Source organism: Notolepis coatsorum, assembly GCF_963971535.1.
Source record: "Notolepis coatsorum genome assembly, chromosome: 4".
Classification (NCBI taxonomy): domain Eukaryota; kingdom Metazoa; phylum Chordata; class Actinopteri; order Aulopiformes; family Paralepididae; genus Notolepis; species Notolepis coatsorum.
Genome location: NC_140168.1, coordinates 34217862 through 34243335, shown reverse-complemented (window position 1 = coordinate 34243335; position 25474 = coordinate 34217862). Strand labels below are relative to the sequence as shown.

The 25474-nt window shown below is 42.2% G+C and overlaps 1 protein-coding gene across 2 annotated transcripts in view; it reads right to left on the bottom strand.

Annotated features, from left to right (window-relative positions):
* atf6b (activating transcription factor 6 beta) overlaps positions 1-24706 on the bottom strand; it is a 102914-nt gene extending 78208 nt beyond the window's left edge. For both annotated transcript variants that reach the window (XM_084313232.1, XM_084313233.1), the window contains exon 1: positions 24429-24706. In XM_084313232.1, coding sequence (XP_084169358.1) covers positions 24429-24501 — 73 coding nt within the window. In that variant the 5' untranslated portion in view covers positions 24502-24706. The remainder of the gene's footprint in view (positions 1-24428) is intronic.
* Between the last annotated feature and the right edge of the window lie 768 nt (positions 24707-25474).

Below are 25474 nucleotides of genomic sequence, written 5' to 3'. Positions count from 1 at the left end.
TGACAATAAAGCTTTCTACTTCTACTACTGGCCACAGCCTTGTTTACATTTAGTCATTTAGCTGACGCTTTTATCCAAAGCGACTTACAAGTTCTGTACGACAAGTCATCAGGAAGGGCACAACTCTATCAGCTGAGTAACAATGTTGTTCATCAAAGTGTTGAGTGCTACAGTGTAGGTTAGTATATTAGGAAGTGCAAGGTTAGTTAGGGTTTAGATGTTTTTTTTTCTTCTTTTTTTAAGGGGACATGCGTTGCTATTCCTAGCACTATTTGGGCAACTTTACACAATTCCTGTGAGTCTATTGAAGACATCTGTATGTTTTTTTTTCAAAAAAATGCATTGTTTTATATTTCTAATCAAGTACTCAAAACCATCATTTTTCAGCTTCAAGATTTCAGGCTGTTATGGCCTGGCTCCGCCCATAAGCACTTTGAGTGACAGTCAGTCCACACAGTCTGCGACCCCCCCACCCCCCGCCCACCCCCCAAGTGCTCCCGAATGCTCTCTATGGTCGCTTTCACAAATAGTTTTGGTGGACTCTGTGCGGTTCTGGTGGTGAAGTTGCAACATTGTTGCATTCTTCATTTGGTTCGCCTGCGTTCACATAGCAATTGTCAGGCGCACCGAACTTTCTGAACAATGTCACACGGTCGAAAAGGGCGCTCGTCTATTGGACACAATGGAGAGTGAAGATCCCTCCCTTTCAGGAAGTGAAATGCGCCTCAACACAAACTGCGTGAAGCGTAGTAGCAGAGACGTGGCATTGATCCATCGTTCGATTATAATTCCCATTACCACCATCCTCTCGCTAAACAACTTGTACACCTCGTTGTTTTTGTGAGTGCCCACATTCCCCACAAGCCAGGGGTGTACAGTGTGACATATATATCGCACGTGCTACAGCAACAGCTGTCTGTGCGATGGATGGATTTACTTCAGTAGCACTGGTGCGATAGGGATTCGGTTCATATAGATACTCTTATTTTGAAAATCCTGTAGCGGGTCTCATTTCTGCCCACGCGCAGCTCCAGCTAGGCTCCGAAAGCTAGCAACGTTCAGGTGCATATGATACTCTTATTTTGAAAAAACTCTTGCGACAACTCGACGAGTCGTATCCGCCCTATCCGTGCTTCTGCAAGGAGCAGCGCGTTGGTCGGTTGGTGCGCACTGCTGCGTTAACACAGCAGTGCGCCTACACGTCCCGAAATAAGTCCGTGGTGTTTTTTCTTTCTCGCAACGGGTCAAATGCATCTACATGCTTTGCACCGTCGCCATTCCTTTATGCGCACATCGCCCGAAATTAACGTTTATGTACCATTACAATCACTACAACGTTAGCAAGCTAACAAGCTAATCCTGATCAGAGGCGCAGAGCCAGCAGACACAGTGTGGAAAGGGAAATGGGGGGGCACTCTCTCCCCTTCCCTGTGTGTGTGTGTGTGTGCGTGCGTGCGTTTGGAAAGACGATGAAGTCACTAGTCAGGACTCAGGACAGGAGTATATTATAGTAAACTGAGGATGGACAGATAATGATGATATTCAAATATAAACAAGTTTCGAGAGGAGTGGAAGTTTGAAGACAGACTAGACTACAATATGATGCGGGGGTGGTGAGTTGAAACAGTGTGTGTGAATGAATGAATGAAAACTTTATTTAACAGATTGCAGAATGGGTACAGTACGGCTCAATACACACAATTGTTAAGGGGATGCAGACCAGAGAAAGACGTTTGTCTTGTTTACATCAGGGTCCCCCATTGTGTGTGTGTGTGTGTGTCCCAACCGACCCCACTTCTATGTTTCAATAAATTATTTGCATTTAAAACTATTAACGCTGACTCATTCCTTCAGTCCACTCAAAATTATGCTAATATTCCTTATGTTGTTTATGATATTAATTGAAAATAGCATATGAGAGTATCATAGTAATAATAACACATGGCGATATACTAAATGACAGCCAAACATGGCACTGCAACTAAATAACACAAATACAATAGGCACATTTGTGACTGTTACAAATATAACACGTTTTATACTTGTGCTACAAGATTTTGGCCTGTGCTACAAAACTATCAACCTCTGTAGCACCAGTGCTATGTGCAAAAAAAGTTAACGTACAGCCCTGCCACAAGCAGCTGTTTTATTTGGTCTTCTTCTGCCCCCCAAGTCTGTCCACGAGACATGTTTACACAGTGTGCTTGTTTTGCAGTGAATGCGCGCCGCGGTAATATTAATAACAGCTGTGTTTTTTTCCCCTTCTACCCCAAGATGCACAGTAGATGGATAGATAGATAGATGCAGTGTGCTTGTTTTGCAGTGAATACGCGCCGCGGTAATATTAATAATAACAGCCGTCTTTTTTTTCTTCCTTCTACCCCAAGATGCACAGTAGATAGATAGAGATAGAGATAGAGATAGAGATAGAGATAGAGATAGAGATAGAGATAGAGATAGAGATAGAGATAGATATAGAGATAGATAGATAGATAGATATAGAGATAGATAGATAGATAGAGATAGATAGAGATAGATAGAGATAGATAGAGATAGATAGAGATAGATAGAGATAGATAGAGATAGATAGAGATAGATAGAGATAGATAGATAGATAGATAGATAGATAGATAGATAGATAGATGCAGTGTGCTTGTTTTTCAGTGAATGCGCGCCGCGGTAATAATAGATGGTTTATCAGGTGACTTCCTACGTTTGGTCCGCGTTTAGTCCGATGAAGCGAACCGAGACCTACGTTTTCAGGCGGACCAGAGTTTGCGTGTTTGGTCCGCGGACCGAGTTCGACGCGCATTCACACAAACCCGAAAAACCGGACTATCGAATTCTGGTCCGATAGTCCGGACCAAACAGCCCCTGTGTGAAAGCGACCTTACTCTCTCTCTCTCTCTCTCTCTCCCTCCAGAGTGCATGCAGAGTATGAGGAAGTGGTTTCCACTCGCTGTGTACAGTCAGTCTAGGTAGATTGTGGGCGGGCATTAGCTACAACCACAGAGCCAATCACATCACTGTCTGCTACCCAGAGCCTGAGTAACATCACGCAGGCCTTCACGCGGCACGGTGGTGTAGTGGTTAACACTGTCGCCTCACAGCAAGAAGGTCCAGGGTTCGATTCCCGCTTGGGGACCAGGTTTCCACGTTGCCAGGTACCCAGGTGGGGTATCTCCCAGGCCTTTCTGTGTGGAGTTTGCATGTTCTCCCCGTGCTCGCAAGGGTTTCCCCCCCTGATAAGATAAACCCAATGGAAAAACATGCACAACAACAGATCGCTACCGCTGTGGCGTCCTTGACGAAGACGGGCAGGAGCACTTGGATTGGTCCCCTGGCGCGGCCCTCGCCGACGCCTGTCTGCTCCCGGCTGCCCTTGGGGGGAAGGACGACGGGATGGGTAATCGCAGAGACTAATCGCATTGGCGATCCTACAAAGACAATGCATGCGTGTGTGTTCCGGTGTGTGTGTGTGTGTGTGCTAACCGCTAAACATTGAGGATAATTGCATGCCAATTAAAGACCTCTGAACAGGTCCTGCATTATTATTAAATCAGGATGGCCTAATTTACTGGAGCAGGAAATGATCTGAGCTGAATCAGAGCAATCCGCCAATATGGTATTTAGACACTAAAACACATTGATACTAACTCCTATTACTATAATACAGTGCTAGAGACTGAAAAATGACATTTATAATGCATGTCACCTTTAAGATAATGGTTGAAGAAGTGAGTCTTTAGTCGACGGCGAAAGATTGGACGGGTTTCGGCTGTCCTAACTAACTGTCTCTGTGACTCTCAGCCTTTCCTGCGGTCTCAGTAAAGAAAGACATCGCCTCCTTCTACGGGTGGAGTGCACTACCCTCACTTTCCTGGAGGAAAGGAGACAAGAAAAGATACCTAGCTACTTTTTTTTAACCTTCATTTATCCAGGGTAGGCTCACACGGAGCACGCTCCTTTCCAGCGACGCCAGTCACGCCACGATTCCCACTCCCACAGTGCCTAGTAGTACAACCACAGTCTGGCACTGTTGGCCACTGGAGTGGTTGGGGGTTAAGTGCCTTGCTCACACTGGGGCACTTTTCCCTTTGAACCGGCGACCTTTCAGTTACAAGCCCCACTTCTCTAACCTTTAGGTCACCGCTGCCATCCTAAATGTTGTGCCCATTATCAGAGTGAAAGGACACCCTCCCAGGTACTGTCTACACGACGTATGAGATAAACCGAGGTCATGTCTGGGGCTAATGGTCCATCGTTGTAGTCCATGTTAGGGATGCAATTATGACGTCATCCCGATAAACCCGATAACGTTATTGATAGCTCCGATAATATAATACATTTTTTGGTTAAAAGAAATCCGGTGTGGGTGGATTTGGATGAAGGCCGCTTGTTTTTATTATAGCCTCCTCCCGTTTTGCCAGTACTGTGGTAAAACTGATAGCGTGTGGTTTAGGAACAGGGAGTTTTTCACAAATCCAGCGCTCCCTTTCTTGGCTGTGACGTAGTCACGTTACATTCGGAGGCAGACAGTCGATCTGCCAATTACGTCCCACTGCTTGCACCCACCTCTTCTTCTTACCACCAATCAGAAGCTCTCGTTCGTTTATTTACCTCCGGATTGTCAGCCATTACTCTACTCGGAGCTCAGGCTATTAACGTTAGTTCCCCGCCAGCCACATTGACAAGTACCAGCGCTTATACATTACTGGCAAATGTCTTGTTGCACTTGTGGCAACGAGCGTTGTCAGCATCGACTTTAGTAAAATAGACCCAGACTTTTGAACGTTTCGTTCTGTCCGCCAGGCCCATGATGAGAGCAGAGCTGTCTGTACTCTGCAGCACCCGTGTGTGTGTGTGTGTGTGAGTGAGTGTGTGTGTGTGTGGGAGGGGAAGAGAGGAGAGAGCACAGCACAGCCTGCTCCTCTCGCAGGCAGAGACAAACGGCCAACAAGATTAGTTTGCGACGTTTAAATTCCTCAAAAAAAAACTCCATAATTTCTCGAGTACCGATAGCAGTACCGATGACGTCGGAGCTTATAAATACTAAAAAAAAATATATATATATATATATATATATATATATATATATATATATATACACATTTAAAAAAAAATATTATAATACAATAAATATCGGTTATCGGTATCGGTTATCGACTTGAGGAGCATAAAGTTATCGATATCAGTGTCAAAAAATCAATATCGTGCATCCCTAGTCCATGTAGGTCTAGATGCCTGGGGAAGGGATGCCTGGAAAAGGACAATATGAGCTCAGCTGAGCTACTCTGCTCAACTCAGGGCTAGTTACTAGTTATGCAGCTATATATACACAATACATATCTGTCTGAATATACCTGCATATAATCCTTCTATATACCTACTTATATACGTGCATACACCCATATAACTGTATGCTGCATATACCGTGTATATATATATATTAGGGCTGTTCCCGACTAAGGATTTGGATGGTCGACTAGGATTGGCCAAAATTTGCCGTTAAGTCGACTATTGGTTGACTAAAAAAAATATATATATAATATTTGTAATTTTTTTTTTCTTTTTTTTTTACGTTTTTTTTTATCATTCCATTTGGGCTGTGGGGGTGCTTAATGTCTGAAGGAGTCAACTGAAGGCTTCTTGTCCTCTGCAAAAGCATGCAATTGGTCCACTACATCTTGATATTTGTCTAGTCTAGTGTGTTCATTAGATGGGTGAAATCCTCTTTCAGTGCCTCTGTGCCTGTTTTCGTAGGCAGTTAGCCTCTGGTATGCGTGCCATTAGTGTTAGCCACGCTTCTAGGCCTCTTTTCTTTTGGAAAGAATGATAAAAAAAATTATATTCGACTAAGAGGTTGGCCAGTCGACTACGGCTCCTTTCGACCAATTAGTCGACTAATAGATTAATAGGGGTCAGCCCTATATATAATATATATCCACATCTGTCTGTACTATACCTGCAGGCTACACATAATCATTTTACATATCTGTGTATATCTATATATGTATATCCCTTACCTACTCTTACTAGTTATGCTGCTGACCAGTATGAGTCTGTCTTTATACATATTAACTCATTGACTGCCAGGGATTAGCCTTATCCTGTAGTAGCTACCGCCACCGCTGTAAACGATGGGAATCGCTCACCTTGTTTGCAGGGCTATAACTATATAAATATTATAGCTATGGATGCAATACTATGGCCGATTTGACATCGAGTATCTATCGTTCAATATGTGAAAAAGGAATATTTTTTCCATCCACACATTCCCGTTTTATATTGTGGTGAATATAAGTATGGTTTTAGAGCGGTTTAGGGTAATTCCTGGGAGGCTAGTAATAGGCCGCGACGCATATTATACTTAATCCATTGGCATTTCGTCCCTATACACGCTACTAGGGGTGGGGGAAAAAATCGATACATAGTAGTATCGCGATACTTTGCGTGGTGATACTGTATGGATACAGGGACGCCAAGTATCGATATTTAATTATTCATAAAAATAAAAAATAAAAGAAATCTATTTATTTTTTTAAGTTGCATTGTTCATTTCAATACCTGTAATAATACAGTAGTCCACACACATGTGTATTCAGTTAAGTTGGAATATGACTGTAATACAAACAGTTGTTTGTCAGGAACATGCAACACAGATTACAGTGTTTACATCTGTCTGCTTGAGAAAATACCATGTTATGCAATAAAAATGATTGAAGTGAGATGAACAGACTGAACTTTATTTTATTCGATAAAACATGTTGACAGCGGCTCAAGTATCGCGATAGTATCGTATCGCGAGGTCTCTTGCGATTCCCACCCCTTCACGCTACAATAAAAAATTCAAATACATATGATCGGTATATTATGTTCCATCATGAATGCATGAAAGGGGGGAGGTCGTTTCTGATTAATTGATTGTCAATAACGGCTAGGGCTGACCTTCAAAGCTTTTTTTGGCAATCGAAGCTTCGGGGCCGAGTTTCGATTTTAATTCGAAGCTTCGAGAAAAAAAAAAGAAAAAAAAAAAAGAGAAAAATTTTTTTTATCTTATGTTGTGGGACTTGTACAGCACTTTCATAAACTTTGTTGTTTTTAAATGTGCTTTATAAATAAAGTGGGTTGGATTAATTAATTAAGTAGCCCCTTTCGTGACTGAGCCAACAAGGTTTCACTCGGCTGTGTGATTTAATTCAAGGTGGATCGCTGTTGTCGTTTGAACAACTTCAGATTTCATGGGAACTACCAATCCCCCAAATCAAGAATGTTTAAGATGAATGAAGTAAGATTTTGATTATTTGAAATATGGCCTGTGTAGACTAAACTATGCACAGAATTATGTGAGTCTACAAGGTCCGGATTCTACATGGTCCGGCAATGTAGACCTTGTAGACTCCACTACAGACCAATTATCAGTGAATGTTCATGCATTTTTAAGAAGGGCAACTTCCACAAAAAAACAAAGAACTCACCAAAACATCTCAGTAGCACCTTATCTAAATTTTATTTCCTATTTTGTTTATTCATCCCAGTATCTTTCTTTCTTATGTGTGGAATTCTACAAGGCATGTAGGTGTATATGTATTTGAGGATGATATCCTTCAAACAGGCAATAGTGATGATATAATTTGGGCAGTGCTGAACTGGGTTACTTTCCTCCAGTGTATTTGTCCCCCGGCCCCACCGCGCGCGCACACACACACACACACACACAAATCGAAGTAAAAAAAAAAATTGAAAAAAAGTTTAAAAAAAAAAAAAAAAAAAATTTAAACTTCGATTTTTTTTTAATGTTCGAAGCTTGTGCCAAAAGCTTCGAAGTATTTAAGACAGCCCTAATAACGGCATTTGTTAATAATAATAATTTAGGACCTGCTCAGAGGTCATCAATCGGCACGCATGCGATGCATGCATGCGATTCGTATCTGGGATTAACCCATCCCGTCGTCCTTCCCCCCCAAGGGCAGCCGGGAGCAGACAGGCGTCAACGTGAGCCGCGGGCCCGCGCCAGGGGACCAATCCAAGTGCTCCGGTCCATCTTCGTCAGGGACGCCACAGCGTTAGCGATCTATTGTTGTTATGGATGCCCCGATCACGTTTTTTGCCACCGATACCGATCACCGATCGTCTTGAGCCATATCGGCCGATACCGATCCGATACCGATCGTTTTTGATTAATAAAAAAAAAAAATATATAATGTTTTTTTTTTTTTTTTTTTATAAAATATATATATATTATATAATTAGACTTGTACTTGTAGTTGTATTATCTGCGAGACAACGCCACCACGCAACAAGTCAAAATGCTCGCTATCTCCACTGTCTGTGTGTATACTCTTGCTTTGATCAAATCACATTCGGCTCTGCAGATTTACCCTAGGCTCTGCAGATATACCCTACTCCCTCAGCTATCCCCGTTAGTGACTGCGACGCAAGCCGGGCTTCGAATATGCATCGAATGAGTGTTATAAGACATTGATATCAGGAGCTGTCTGTAGCTACTGCTAGCCGGAAATATAACGTTAAGACAACGCCTCAGTGAACTATTTAGTTGAATGGGACATTTCGTTTTGAACAGTGAGCTAAGCTAACGTGAGCTAACAGAGGTATCATACACTAGTACTAGATAACTAGACTATTGCTGGAGCACAATGGAGTACAATCAGACATATCTGTAATCAACCAGCCCCCCCCCCCCCACATCGCGGGCTTTCACACAAAGGAATACAGACACCAGCAAAGGACAAAGCATCACCCCTCCCCCCCCTCCCCACCCACGGCACAAACAGCAACAACGCCCCCCCTCCCCCCACCACAGGACAGGACACAATGGAACAGAGTTACCTCAACTGTGACGACATCAAACTTATTACAAGCAAAAATGGACTTCACATATTTCACTTAAACATAAACAGCTTGAAACCGAAATTGGCTGAAATCAGACATTTGTTTCTAAACGGTAAGGCAAATATATTATGTTTCACAGAAACAAAACTTGACTCATCTGTTCAGGATCCAGAGATAGAAATCGAGGACTATTCAATCATCAGGAGGGATAGGAACCAGTATGGAGGTGGTGTCTGTGTGTATATACACAAAGATACCAAATTCAGCAACCGTACTGACCTTAACCATGACGAGATTGAAACTGTATGGATTGAAATCTTATTTGAAAGGGCAAAATCAGTACTAATAGGCACAATCTATAGACCACCAGAACAGACTGGTTTTTATGATACTCTGGATGTGTGCTTAGCTGGAGCTGAGGATGCGGAAAAAATTCTTATTGGGGATTGGAACACGGATATGCAACAAAAAAATGCACCCGTCTTCAAATCCTTCAATAGGTTTTGTGATCTGCACGGCCTCAGCCAACTAATCACCCAACCCACAAGGATATGTGAATCAACTCAGACTACCATTGACCTCATACTGACCTCTGACAAGTCCAAGATCTCCAGTAAAGGGGTTATAGCATGCGGGTTAAGTGATCATTACATGATATTCTGTACCCGCAAAAAGCTAAAACTAAAGGCTGGCTGTCACAAAAAAGTCACATCTAGAGACCTCAAAACCTACTCTAGCGAGGCCTTTAACCTTGAACTGGAGAGTCTGGACTGGTCAGATGAACTCAATGGTACACTGGTTGAAGAAACTTGGCTTGGCTTCAAAACCAAATTTTCATCAATACTAAACAAAATGGCCCCCCTAAGAACCACCAGGGTAAAAAATCGCGCTGAGCCATGGATGCACACTGAAATACTGACCGCTATGAAAGCCAGAGACAAAAAATGCTCTGAGTTTCGTAAAAGTCAGTCAAAGCTTACCAAAAGCACGAGCAGTGAACTCCAAGACCACGTGACTGAACTCAAACTAGAAAGAAACAGACTAAGAAATGACGTAAACTCCATGATCAAAACTGCAAAAAAAAATTTCATCAATGACAAAACCGAGGAAAACAAAAATAAACCACGTGAACTTTGGAAATTACTCAACAATCAACTAGGCTGCAGTAAAAAACTCAAAACCAGGTTCTCAAACATAAACATAAAGACGGACAACACGCTCATCACAGACAAGCTGGATGTAGCCAATTACTTAAACACTTTCTTCACAAACATAGCCACAACACTGGTAAACAAACTACCCTCCCACTCAGGGCAGTATGGGGTAGAACACATAGTAGCATACTACATGAACCTAGGCGTCCACAAAGACGACTTCAAACTGGAAATAGTAACTACAGATGAGGTACTCAAAAAACTGACCGCCCTCCAACCAAACAAGGCCACTGGCCATGACAACATCCCCTCCAAATTCCTCAGAGACTCAGCAGCAGCCATCACCCCAGTCATCACACACATAATAAACCTCTCCATAAAACAGGGACACGTCCCCAAGGACTTCAAAATTGCGAGAGTAACACCCCTGCACAAAAAGGGCAGCAAATTAGACCCGGGTAACTACCGCCCTGTTTCTATCCTTACATCCATCTCGAAAGTCATAGAAAAAATAGTATACGAACAGATCGAAAAATACCTCGCGGAAAAAAATCTAATCTACGAATTCCAATCTGGCTTCAGAACATCCCACTCCACTGACACATGCCTTCTCTACTTGAACGACCACATCAAACAAGAGGTGGACGCGGGCAAATACTGCGGCATGGTCATGCTGGACCTACAAAAGGCCTTCGACACTGTCAATCACACCATTCTGATTGACAAGCTAAAAGCAATTGGTTTTGATAGTTTATCAGTGAGCTGGATACAATCCTACCTGGAGGGGAGGGAACAGATGGTGGAAGTAAACGGTACCCTATCCCCCCCCCTCACAGTGAGCTGTGGTGTTCCACAAGGAAGCATACTAGGACCGCTACTATTCCTAATTTATGCAAATGACATGTCGTCAGCTTGTGACTGCAACTTGTTCCTGTTTGCGGACGACTCAGCCCTGCTGGTCTCTGACAAGAACAAGTTACAGGTTGAAAAAGCCCTCAGCTCGGAACTAGGCAAAATCTGCATATGGCTCGCCGACAACAAACTATCATTACACATGGGCAAAACAGAGTCCATTCTCTTCGGTTCAAATAACAAACTCAGCAAGACTGACGGCTTCTCGGTTACAGTGGGTGACAATATTGTCACAAGGAAAGATGAAATTACCTACCTGGGTTCCATCCTAGAGGCTAATCTTTCCTGTGACAAAATGGCATCCAATGTAATAAAAAAAGTCAACCAACGAACGCGATTCTTGTACCGGATCTCCTCTCTGGTAAACAAGAATACCCTGAAGACTCTAGCAGGAGCACTCATTCAAGGGTACTACGACTATGCTTGCACCTCATGGTACCAAAGCACCTCAAAGGCACTAAAAAACAAATTACAAACATCTCAAAACAAGCTAGTCAGACTACTACTTGACCTGACTCCTAGAACCCACCTCACCCCTGCCCACTTTGACAACCTAGGATGGCTTAGAGTAGACGACAGAGTACAGCAACTTGCAATGGGCCTGGTCTACAAGATACACTACGCGACCAAGGTACCCATGTACATGTCAAAATACTTCCCAAAGGTCAGTGAATACCACGATCACAACACCAGAGGGAGCTCCACAAATCATGTAAAACCCAGATTCGGCTCAAACAAGGGACTAAACACGTTTCGCAATTATGCCACATCAATGTGGAACGCCCTGCCTAAAGCTGTAAAGGAATGTGAATCACTACCCACCTTCAAAAACACTCTCAAAAAACACCTACGTGAGACTGCAATTCGAAACTGGCCCCTACAAATGTCCTAACCTAGTTGTACAGTAAATGACCAAGTAAGGCTTTGTCAACATTCCAATGTACAGTGTAAAATGTGTATGTGTCCCCTACCCAACCCCCCCCCCACCTCCAATGTACAGCCCTCACCCAACCCACCCAACCCCATCCCACCAACCTCCTCCAATGTACAGTTTCTACGCCAAATGTATATACACTCCTTTTCTGGACACTTTTGTATCACAAACAGTACTGTATTTGCAAATCTGATATGTCATAAATGTATAGATGTAGCAGTACTGTCTATCTGTATGTCATGTATGTCATATATGTTATGATGAATTGAAAATGGGGGACCCTGGTGGAAACAAGACGAAAGTCTTTCTCTGGTCTGCATCCCCTTAACAATTGTATGTATTGAGATGTACTGTACTGTACCCATTCTGCAATCTGTTAATAAACTTTTCAATCAATCAATCAATCAATCATTTGTTGATATCAGGAGCTATCAGTAGGGCTGGGCGATATGGCCTAAATATGATATCACGATATTTTCTGACCTTTCGGCGATACACGATACGCATCACAATGTTTTTCTTTTTTCCCCCAAACAATTCATTATGAGGCTTACCAAGACAGTATTTGAGTTTGCAAGCTAACATTAAAGACAAAATAAAATACCCATGCATTTAGCATTTTTATATTATATATTAGATTTAGATTATTGGATTATTAGATTATATATTGCATATATTTAGCAATGAGATATTATATGATTTAGATATGAAATATGATGAATTGAAAATGGGGGACCCTGATGTAAACAAGACGAAAGTCTTTCGCTGGTCTGCATCCCCTTAACAATTGTATGTATTGAGCTGTACTGTACCCATTCTGCAATATGTTAATAAAGTTTTAAATCAATCAATAGGATTTTAGCATTTTTATGAAACTACTGTATATTTGTATGTCTCTAAATGTTTTGATGAATTGAAAATGGAGGACCCTTATGTAAAAAAGCCGAAAGTCTTTTTCTGGTCTTCATCCTCCAGTCAGTCCACTGTTGTTGTATTGAGCTGTACTGTATTGTACCCATTCTGCAATCGTTAATAACGTTTTCATTCATTGAATCATTCGCTTGTACCCGCCCTGCTGTTCTTAGCACCAATCGGCAAGCAGCGCTATTCTTTTTTTACTTCCTGAATGCCCTCCTTGATTTTAACGAGAGCTCAGCTCAACGACAACAACAACAGCTCACCGCAGCCGACGAGTGATTACTAGCGCACCGCAGCATGACAACGAGGCATAATGATTTTACTGCAACAAATGTTATAATAAAAGCCTTTCCATACATCTGTCTGATTGAAAACTTTATTAACAGACCGCAGAATGGGCACGCACAACTCGGCACGGACTGAGATATGAACAGTAACGCTTGCTATCTATGTCGTCATCGGACGTTGCTATGTTTGGGTAAATACGCTGACTATATAACGTGTAACTATATAATGTTGATGCCACAAAACGAATGCCTTTGTTAATCATAAGTACTAACTAACTTTGATGCAGTAGTGTGTGTGTGGGAGCGGCGTTGTTCAAAAGTTTGAACGGGGTGGACCAGATTGACGCGACACAATCCTCTTGGGCAAAACATCACGATATCCACGATACGTTAAAAAAGTGTATCGTTAATGAACTGTACCCGATATTTATATAATATCGTCATATCGCCCAGCCCTAGCTATCAGTAGCTAGCCGGCTAGATACCGTTCAGTTAGACAATGCCTCATCATGTATTAAACTAAAAGTGAATAGTTGACTGGGTCATTTTGTAACGGTAGCTAACGTTAGCTCATGGAGGTCCCGTCCCACTAGACTAGACCCGTGTTTACATGCGTGCGGGAGGAGCTGGAGGAGGAGCAGACGCGCAGCACTGTGTGCAGCTCCCGGTGTCTGAGACAGAACTCAGCGAGTGAGATCTGTTTTGACGATCGGCGAAAATAAAGCATTATCACCGATCACCGATCGCATATTTATACTGATTATCGGCCGATAACGATCGGTGGCCGATCGATCGGGGCATCCCTAATTGTTGTGCATGTTTTTCCATTGGGTTTATCTTATCGGGGGGGGGAGAACATGCAGTGTTAACCACTACACCACCGTGCCGCTTATGTACGGCATTTGTTAGTACACTGATCAGGGCGATGGCTATAAAAACAATGCACAACCAAGCTGAAATTGACGTTAAATTGCTCTTACCTGTGGCCGGTGAGATTCCAAAAAGAATATTCCAATTATTTGATTGCCATCTGCTAGATCGTATGTCCATTTGGGCCACGACATAACCCATCACAGCATAATGAATCGGATGTCCCAAAAACTATTCAATGCGATCGGGTAGAGCCCTCGGTCCAGGCAATTCGAAAACTCCGCCCGGATGAATTTCATCGACGCACAGAGAGATACACAGAGTCTCAAAGGGAGTGCAACATCGGCCACATACCACCAGACGGCGGCATTGGACCTTCGCGATCTCAGACCCATTCCCTAGGCATAAAAGAAAATATTGTTTGGTTCCTGTTGGTTGTCAGTTAAGGCCATGGGTAGGTAGGGATTTTTATTTATTCACATAGATAGGGAATTTCTTTATTTAATTAAAATGTTCACAACAACATGGATGCATGTACTCTGCCAGCATGTTCGAAAAAAATATATATATATATATTTTCTCTTTTTATTTTATTTTTTTAAACTCATAAAATAAATTGGGTCGCACCTAAATCGGCAGGGTCGGTCGGCAACCGGAACCAAACCATAATTTTGTTTAGGCCCTATGGTTACACAGCCTTCCTGGATGGATTATGAATGGAAATAGCGAATAAAAGAAATAACGATCTAATAACAAGTATACTCGTTGTTGGCGTCCAATGATTGGTGGCCAATAACGAGTATACTCGTCGATGGCGAGGAATGGGAATAATCTGATTAGCACTACACTTAGTAGTACTCATTTATATATGTTATACCCAGTTTAATCACTTGTACATTGTATATACTTACTATTGCACTTTACTGTTACATTTGCACTCTGGTTGGATGGCAAACTTATTTTCATTGTACTGTACTTGTGCTGTATATGATGACAACTACATTTCAATCTAATCTAGATTCAGTCACTCAGAGTCAAACAAACAAGTCTCAGGATAGCCTATGTAAGAGACGGACACAGAACAAGAGAGCCACGTGCACCTCTATCTTGGTCCTTGTTGAGGAACAGATCTATAGCCTATAGGGGTGTAACGATGCATCGATTAATCGAAATGCATCGATTCTAATGTGACAATTCAACTGCATCGATTTGAAAATGTTAGGCTCGATTATAATCTAAATTAATCGAAATAGAAAATAATTAAAAAAAAATTGTAATGTTTTTTTTGTGTGTGTATTGTTTTTATTTACCTATAGTCCAGCCACATGTGTATTCAAAAAAAATTGGGGAATTAAGTTAACTGATAATTAAATTAATCGAAAATGTATCGAATCGTGGTCAAATTAAGAGATTTCATGATGCATTGAATCGTTGCCTGAATAATCGTTGTGAGGTCGCATCGTTACACCCTAAAAGCCTATATAGCTTTTTAGGATATTCTGGGGCTTATTCAGTTTTACACACTCGTCTTCTCGACTCAAGATCAGCAGCGTTTACTAACACCCATCTGTCAAATTACCAACGAAAAAGCCTAAAGATGGTGGCATGAGATCACAACAAGGTACTTTCCTGCACTGGGCACAGTGCTAAAACAAAGTGTGGAGACGGTGTCTGGCTATCAGACTACATCTTACTAATATGAATCCTACCATGACTACACCACCGCTCAGGGGTGAGGCCTACATGGAGAATTGATTGATTGAACATAACAGATTGCAGAATGGGTACAATACAGTACAGCTCAATACACACAATTGTTAAGGAGATGCAGGCCAGAGAAAGACTTTCGTCTTGTTTACATTACATCAGGGTCCCCCATTTTCAATTCATCATATGAAAATGAAATTAAATATGTCTATCTACTATACTGATGATGAGACAGAGAACATTGGTTTAATGATACAAGTTTAGATGGGTATGGGGGGGGGGGGGTCAGTGTAGTTCAGATTAAATATGAACAGATGTTTCAATCAACTGGACAATGCAAGTGGTTTGAGAATATGAGTTCTGACATTGGCTACATCCGTGACATTTTCAGAAATTGCATTAGCCTTGTAACGGGTATGTTTAAAAAAAGGAAGACAATTTAAATCAGAAGTGAGAAATATGGAAAGATAACTAAACGGGGACACGCTGTGGGTAATGCATCGTTGACACAGATGACGCTTCCACACACCACAGTGAAAGATAAACAGCATATCCGGGTCGGTTTACCAAGAACCCACACAGCAGCACAACAGCCACAACTCCCTCCCCACGATACAAACACATGTTCTGAGTTCTGCCCGCCACTTAACTTCCTCTTTCTTACATTACCGTTTTGTAAACGTTTGAATAAGTGAACTGAGACTGTCCCCCCTTTTCCCGTGGGACGCAGGGGATGCTTTAACGCCCATGGCTTGGAATGGAATGATGACGCTTCGCTGCCTATATCGGTGTATCCACGCTTTCATTATAACCGGACATGAATGTTCAATAAGCACTCTGTGTTTTATTAATGTTCACTCACCCCAATCTTTGCTTGTCAGGAGATTATCGGCGAAGAAACGACTATCCCAATCAGATGGTAAATCCATAGTCATAGCCAGAAAGATGTGTATGAGGGCCGAGGTTCCACTCTACTGGTTAAAGTTGCTTACTCGTGAGTAGTACGTTCGTTGATAAAGAAAAATAATGTCCACAGCCGCTCCAGTGTAAAACAAAAGATATCCAATGGTTTATTTCACTTCCACAGCAAAGTCTTTCTTTACAGAAGTGGTCCTAAAGCTATTTTCCTAAATATTCACGTTACTACTACAAGGTAAGAAAACTGTAGTAGTACATGACGTCTATTTTATACTTGCTATACTTATTTTATTATCTATTTTTGCCTAGCACAGTCTCTGGAGCGAAACAGAAAGAAGCATTTTGTATAAAAGTATTCTGTACTTCTGTATGACAACTAATAAAGAAACTTGAAACTTGAACTTGAACTGTATTTTCCCAGTCTCCAAAATCACCGCCGACTCGACACATGAAAATTCCTCCACTGGAAAGCCGTAAATCAACTTGCCGGCTCTTTCCACAGCAAAACGGTAGGCAAGGCACCCTGGTCTAGAAATGCAGGCAGTTCAATCTATGTTGTTTAGTCCATCTGTTCAGTACTGCTCATCAGTTTTAAGATGCACAATGAGCTCTTCTGAGAAAAATTTGTTGAATATATATAGATACACAAATGTTCTAGAATGTTTGGTTATGACATCATACGGTGACATCACAAACGTTCTAGAATGTTTGGTTATGACATCATCAACAAAGGTTCTAGAATGTTTGATTATGACATCATACTGTGACATCACAAATGTTCTAGAATGTTCTATGACAAATAAGCCGGTTCAATGACTATCTAAATCCAATCAATATTCCTAATGCCGTTTCAATGTAAGGTTATAAAAAGAAACATATAAACATTCATATAATACAATAATATAGCTTTCGCTCCTCTACACCGGCCCCTAAAATGTACTTCTAATCTAGAGACAATTACTAGTAACAACTAAAAAACAAGGAGATAAACCAAACACTATTTTAACTGATAAGTGTCTCTGTTGCTGGATAACCAATACCTGGTGCCAGAGGTCACTAGTACATGGCACACTGTAGGATGACGGTCTTTACCAACGCCTCATGACGCTTCTTGGAAAAGACAGACCTTAGGCCTAAAAAAAATAATGGTTTGTTTCCGGTTGCAGACCCTGCCGATTTAGGTGCGAGTCGTGCGACCCAATATATTTTATGAGTTTTTTAAAAAAGAATTAAAAAAAAATATATATATACCTTTTTCTTTTCTTTTTTAAATAACGTTTCATAGAAATCTTAGTCAAACCTTTAGTATTATGGATATTAAACATGCTGGCAGAGTAATTAAATAAAGAAATTCCCTATCCATAGTCGCCGTGGGAAAGAATAAAATAAAAAATAAAATAAATTCCCTACCCCCCATGGCATGGCCTTAACTGACAACCAACAGGAAACAAACAATATTTTTTTTTATGCCTTAGTGATAGGTCTATCTAAAATGGTCATCTTCGTCTTGACACAGACCCGGCACACGAGCCTGTGCTGGTCAGGAACCGCCTCGATGACCCTGGCCAAGACCCAGGAGTTGCGGGGTGCAGTCGTGGATCAGGACGACGTCTCCCTCAGCGAAGTTGCGTGACACACGTGTCCACTTCGGTCTCTCTTGGAGCTGAGGTAGATATTCCTGTGTCCATCGTTTCCAGAATATGTCTGCCATATACTGGACTTGTTTCCATCTCCTGCGGGAGTAGAGTTCTTCTTTCACGAAGAGGCCTGGAGGCAGGGAAGGCTTTGACTGGAGGAGCAAGAGGTGGTTGGGGGTAAGCGCTTCCAGGTCGTCCGGATCACTAGAAGCCTTGGTTATCGGTTGACTGTTAATGATGGCTTCTGCCTCACACAAGACGGTGTGTAGGCCTTCTTCATCCAGAGTCTGGAGCTTTAAGGTGGTGCTGAGAATCTTCCTGACCGACCTGATCATCCGCTCCCAGACTCCGCCATGGTGAGAACAGGGGGGTTGAAAATTCATTGGATTCCCCTCTGTCGTAGAGTGTTCTCGACCTTAGAGCTATTGTTTCATAGCTCTTAGCTTGCGCTCCGCTCAAACGAAGTTAGTCCCGTTGTCTGAACGGAGGATTTTATACATTCAAAATCAGACAACGCAAAAAATTCAGCCAGCCATGAAGCCCATTCATTTTTATTTTGAGCAAAAGAGAGACGAGGAGAAAGAGGAATCCGGCGAGGCAGCTAATGTTACTGAGGCGGAAATCGTTAGCGGAGTTAGCACATGCACATACACGCACACTGTGGGCCAGCCAGTGACTTTGGTGGTGTGTGCTATTGCACAGATTTGTGTCCCGTTCCCGTTTGCACATACACACACACGCACATAGTAAGCCATCACTGGGAACGCTCAGAGGAAAGGGGGGCTGAGAATATCTGTGTCTATCTGTGTGTGTGTCTCGCTCTCTCTCTCTCTCTCTCTCTCTACATCTCTCTCCTGAACCTATTTCATTCAAAAGGAAGACGTTGATGGACAGTAGCTATACGTATAAATTATAGCTCAGTTGTAGCTTTAAGATAATTGTATTAACTATTAATTAACTATTATTCAATAGCGTTTCAATTATAATGAATTAAATAATTGTATAAAGAATTTTCCATGTTCTGTCATCTAATAATATATTCCATTGCCTTTCCTATCTGTATCAAAGTCAAAATGTTGGTATCGTGACAAGACTACAACATACAAAACAGCTTGACAACCGATATCCTTTGCGTCTAGTAGGCATGGGCCAATTTGTGATTTTGGTGGTATGTGCTATTTGCACAGATGTTTAGCCCTTAGTATGCACACGCACAGTATAATATGCATGTAATAAATAGTTTGTTAATAAACTGTTACTTGAACAATTTTGACTGTGCACTAAAAGTGTCGACAATGTTTTATAATCTTTATGTTAATTATCATAAAAATTCTGTGCCCCCGAAATACAAAAGAAGCCCCCGAAAATCAATTAAGGGGGGCAAAAAAAGCCCTGGGATTTTTTTTTTTTTTTTCTAACCCTGAGTCTACCCCAGTGTTGGTGAAAGGGGGGTCATCTGGAAGAACCCTGTCCTGGGGTAAATCCACCATGGTCTGTTGTTGTCCAGCAGCACTGTGTGATCGTCGACAGGTTACACAGTTGGGAGAGGACTCTTCGTATGGCTGCGTGAGCTCCAGGGATCCAAAACTTGAGTCGCAGCTTGGAAAATACGTGGTTACGACCGCTGTGACCCACATTCTGGTGGATGTCTCGGAGTATAAGCTCCGTTAAATGGAGATCCTTAGGTAGGATGGCTGGGTGTAGGGATGTCCCGATCGCCTTTTTGCTTCCGATCCGATCCCGATCATGTGATTTTAAATATCTATCGATCCGATCGTTTCCGATCCGATCTTTCACATTAGTAATCAATTTTGACGCATTTGTCAGAAACTGGCAGAGCGAGACAAGCCCATCTGTTGCCTATAGTCTGGGGCGCGAGCGCGGAGGCTTTTGTTATTACATTCACCCTGAGAAATGTGCTTCTGCTTCATATGAGAAATATTAAAAGTTTCAATATATGTTTGCACATTAGTATACATTCAGTGTTCGACTTACGTAATGGTCCATTCTGGTCTGAAACGCCGACGATAATCCTCAGTCACGTTATCCTCCAGGTGAAAAGTTAGTCTGAAAACTTCGCCTCCAGCCTGTCCTCCTTGCAAACATTGCCACTGGCTTGACTTTCTATTTTAAAATGCTTAGTTCCAAACCTCTGACATTAAGTCTAGCTGCTCAAGTCAGTGGATATTAACCGTGTTTCGGGAGCGACGTGTTGTACTGTTGTTGTGATGTGTAGCGTGTAGCCGGTCTAAATTAAAGGGGATGTGTTTGTTGCAACGGTGTAAATTAAAGGGGAATGTGTTTGTTGTGGACAATTATTCTGCTCTGTGTGACAATAAATACATTAATGATGATATATTATGTGTAATTTAAAACCAAAACTAAGGCCTCCGTATGAGTTTAAGACGTGGACATGGTCATGTTTGTTAAATAAAATTTCTTTTTTTGACTGCCGATTTTTATTATTATTTTTTCCCGATCCCCGATCCTCTGAAAAGCACGTGATCGACGCCGATCCCGATCACGTGATCGGATCGGGACATCCCTAGCCTCTTCAGGCATCGCCGATTTTTGTCAAGTCTTCCACCTACTCTGAGGATTCCATCTTGCAGTACTGGCTTGAGCTTAGCGATATGACTGCTCATCTTGACGTAGTCACCTTTCCAAAGCACGGCGATTTCTTCTGAGTATTTATGTCGCTGACTGTAACGAATGATCTCGAGCTCTGCTTCCTTTATATTCTCCACAGTGAGGTTGGTCTTCTCCAGGCTTGCCTTGAAGATCTCCATCTGTACCTCAGACTGTGAGCGAAGCATTCATCTTCTTCCTCTTGCGACACAGCATCAGCAGAGTGCTTCTAAGCTTCAGCATCCAACGACTGCCTTCTTGAGACGGTTCCAATTGGAGTAATATTCCAGGAACTGCTGAACTGTGTCGAACTGCTCTTCAGCTGCAGTAGCGCTGACCACGGCGTTCTTTACCTCTGGGTCCTCCGTGGTTAGGTCCCCATGGTGTTCTGGGTTCTGAGGCCATTCCTCTTCGGGCTTGGTGAGGAATTCCGGCCCCTGTATCCGAGTCTCACAGAAGTCGTCCTAAAGCTATTTTCCTAAATATTCACGTTACTACTACAAGGTAAGAAAACTGTACTTTCCCAGTCTCCAAAATCACAGCCGACTCGACATATGAAAATTCCTCCACACTGGAAAGCCGTAAATCAACTTGCCGGCTCTTTCCACAGCAAACCGGTAGGCAAGGCACCCTGGTCTAGAAATGCAGGCTTCAATCTATGTTGTTTAGGCCCCGTTTAGACGAGCGTTTTGTGAACAGAAACCGCAAAAGTCATCTTGCGGTTTCACTTTTAATTTTACGTTTAGACGAGCGTTTTGGAGTGGAATTCTCCGTGCAGACGACGCTGTAACGACGGAGACCCGCTGTCACACGATTGGCGCATATGTCACATGACGTGCTGTGAAGACCCGCCCTACTCTGCCTCTGATTCGCAGACTGTGGATGGGGAATGTGATTGCACCAAAGCAGAGTCACTCACAGACAGAGGGTCCAGTCACGCCGCGGGACAGATTCTTGTGTATTTAACCGTTTCACTGCCACACGACAGCCGGTTGTGTGATAGTAAGGGTTAACCTTCTGTCGTGTGGCAGTGAAAGGGTTAAAAGTACTGCCAATGTAGCCTTCAGGTGATCTCCATTGATATAAGTCAGACATACTTGCTTTGTTTACGTCTCGGCTACTGGCGCATACCTGCTACCTGTGACGTAAGCAGTACGCGCGACCAGAGCCGTGACAACCCTTTCGTCATCGTTTTAACAGATTTATACGTTTTGATAGTTTAGACGAGATCGCAAAGCTTTTGCGTTTCTAGGAATTCCACCCTGGAAGGTAGTCTCACTTTTTTGCGGTTTCACCACGTAAAAACGCTGTTTCCGTATAAACGAAAGGCACATCAGCAAAAATATTTTTGCGGATTCACCTGCTAGCGTTTCCGTCTAAACGGGGCCTTAGTCTATCTGTTCAGTACTGCTCAGCACCGTTTCAATGTAAGGTTATAAAAATAAACATATAAACATTCATATAATACAATAACCTAAATATATAGCTTTGGCTCCTCTACTCTTGTTTACATTACATCAGGGTCCCCCATTTTCAATTCATCATATGAAAATGAAATGAAATTAAATGTGTCTACCTACTATACTGATGATGAGACAGAGAACGTTGGTTTAATGATAAGTTTAGATGGGTATGGGGGGGGGTCAGTAGTTCAGATTAAACATGAACAGATGTTTCAATCAACTGGACAATGCAAGTGGTTTGAGAATATATGAGTTCTGACATTTTCAGAAATTGCATTAGCAATAAAGGTATGTTTATAAGAAAAAAAAAAAAAAAAAAAAAAAAAGGGAAGACAATTTAAATCAGAAGTGAGAAAGATGGACAGATAACTAAACAGGGACACGCTGTGGGTAATGATGCATCGTTGACATGGGGGACCCTGATGTAAACAAGTCGAACGTCTTTCTCTGGTCTGCATCCCCTTAACAATTGTATGTATTGAGCTGTACTGTATTGTACCCATTCTGCAATCTGTTAATAAAGTTTTCAATCAATCAATCAGACACAGATGACGCTCCCACACACCACCTCAGTTACAGTGGGTGACAATATTGTCACAAGGAAAGATGAAATTACCTACCTGGGGTCCATCCTAGAGGCTAATCTCTCCTGTGACAAAATGGCATCCAATGTAATAAAAAAAGTCAACCAACGAACTCGATTCTTGTACCGGATCTCCTCTCTGGTAAACAAGAACACCCTGAAGACTCTGGCAGGAGCACTCATTCAGGGGTACTACGACTATGCTTGCACCTCATGGTACCAAAGCACCTCAAAGGCGCTAAAAACAAAATTACAAACATCTCAAAACAAACTGGTCAGACTACTGCTTGACCTTACTCCTAGAACCCACCTCACCCCTGCCCACTTCGACAACCTAGGATGGCTTAGAGTAGACGACAGAGTACAACAACTTGCAATGGGCCTGGTCTACAAGATACACTACACGACCAAGGTACCCATGTACATGTCAAAATACTTCCCAAAGGTCAGTGAATACCACGATCACAACACCAGAGGGAGCTCCACAAATCATGTCAAACCCAGATTCGGCTCAAATAAGGGACTAAACACGTTTCGCAATTATGCCACATCAATGTGGAACGCCCTACCCAAAGCTGTAAAGGAATGTGGATCACTACCCACTTTCAAAACCTCTCTCAAGGGACACCTACGGGAGACTGCAATTCAACACTGGCCCCTGTAAATATCCTAACCCAATCATTCCAACCCCCTCCAATGTACAGTCATTTACCTAGTATGGTTTTGTCAATAGTTCAATGTACAATTGTGTTTGTTTGTACAGTGTCTCCTCCCCCCCCCCCTCAATGTACAGTGTTACTTGTTTATACAGTATGCCCCCCGCCCCCCCCCCCCCCCCCAACCACCTCCAATGTAAATTACCCAGTATGGTTGTCAATATCCCAATGTACCCAACCCCCCCCACCCAACCTCCAATGTACAGTTTCTACGTCAAATGTATATACTCCCTTTTCTTGACTCCTTCTGTATCACAAACAGTACTGTATTTGCAAATCTGGTATGTCATAAATGTAAAGATGTAGCAGTACTGACTATCTGTATGTCATGTATGTCATATATGTCTATATGAATTGAAAATGGGGGACCCTGATGGAAACAAGACAAACGTCTTTCTCAGGTCTGCATCCCCTTAACAATTGTATGTATTGAGCCGTACTGTATTGTACCCATTCTGCAATCTGTTAAATAAAGTTTTCATTCATTCATTCATTCACAGTGAAAGATAAACAGCATATCCGGGTCGGTTTACCAAGAACCCACACAGCAGCACAACAACAGCCACAACTCCATCCCCCCACGATACAAACACATGTTCTGAGTTCTGCCCGCCACTTAACTTCCTCTTTCTTACATTACCGTTTTGTAAACGTTTGAATAAGTGAACTGAGACTGTCCCCCTTCTTTGCCCGTGGGACGTAGGGGATGCTTCTTTAACGCCCATGGCTTGGAATGGAATGATGACGCTTCGCTGCCTATATCACGGTGTATCCACGCTTTCATTAGAACCGGGCATGCACGTTCAATAAGCACGCCGTGTGTTTTATAATTAATGATGTTCACTCACCCCAGTCTTCGCTTGTCAGGAGATTATCGGCGAAGAAACGACTATCCAAATCAGATAGTAAATCCGTAGTCATAGCCACAAAAGGTGTGTATGTTGGAGAAAGGGGGTGCTGCTAATAGATGGTTAAATATATAAATAAAAAATGATTAGATCCTCAAACTCTATTTACGAGTAGGTGCTAATATTACACCCCAATGTCATTTAGTATTCAAATAGATAAAGCATCCCTCCGTCGGATATTTGTTTGTCCAGTTGATTTCATAACGAGCGATCGATCCTACCGTTCAGTCCTGCGCATTATGACATACGGACAAGGAAGTGTGTTTTCCGGAATAACCCCGCCCATTTTCGACACAGAAGCCAATGGAAGCCAAGAAGGACCCGATTGACGGCCAGATTGACCAACAAATTGATGCCAGTGGTGTGATTGGGCACAATCCAACCTATTGTTGAGGGCGTTGAGAAAAGGGGCTTTTAAAAGAGATTTTATCCAATCCAACACCAGAATTGTGATTGACTGGGAAACTATCCATTGGCCATTATGATTTTTTCCTTCTTCTTTTTTTTGTACCTAACGAATAACCCATAGTTCAGGATCGATAATTAAGCGTTTTCTGATAAATAATATTACACTTTTTTTTACTTCACGAAAAATAATCGAAGCCTTTAATTCAATCAACCACCCCCTTCCATGCTTATCGGAGTTAACTTATGATACATCGATCAACTGTGAAGCTTATTTATTTATTTATTTATTTGTTTATTTAAACTGTTACATAATAGAAAGAGTAGGCTATATGAGGACACGGTGTAATGTATGTAACGCTGTCAGGCGTAATCTATCAGGCTATGATCAATGTTAGGTAACTATTGGCATTTGTTTTTCTATAGGTAAAACTAAGTCAAGTGAAATGGAACAGGTGCCTGGTGCGCATACAACTGTAGGTGTAGCCAGGCCTGCCGTCGGGTAAAGGCTCGAGTTCTCCTGTGTTTTTATATATGTGATAGCAGAACGTCCACTAGCTCTAGTGATGTGTCGGCACGCG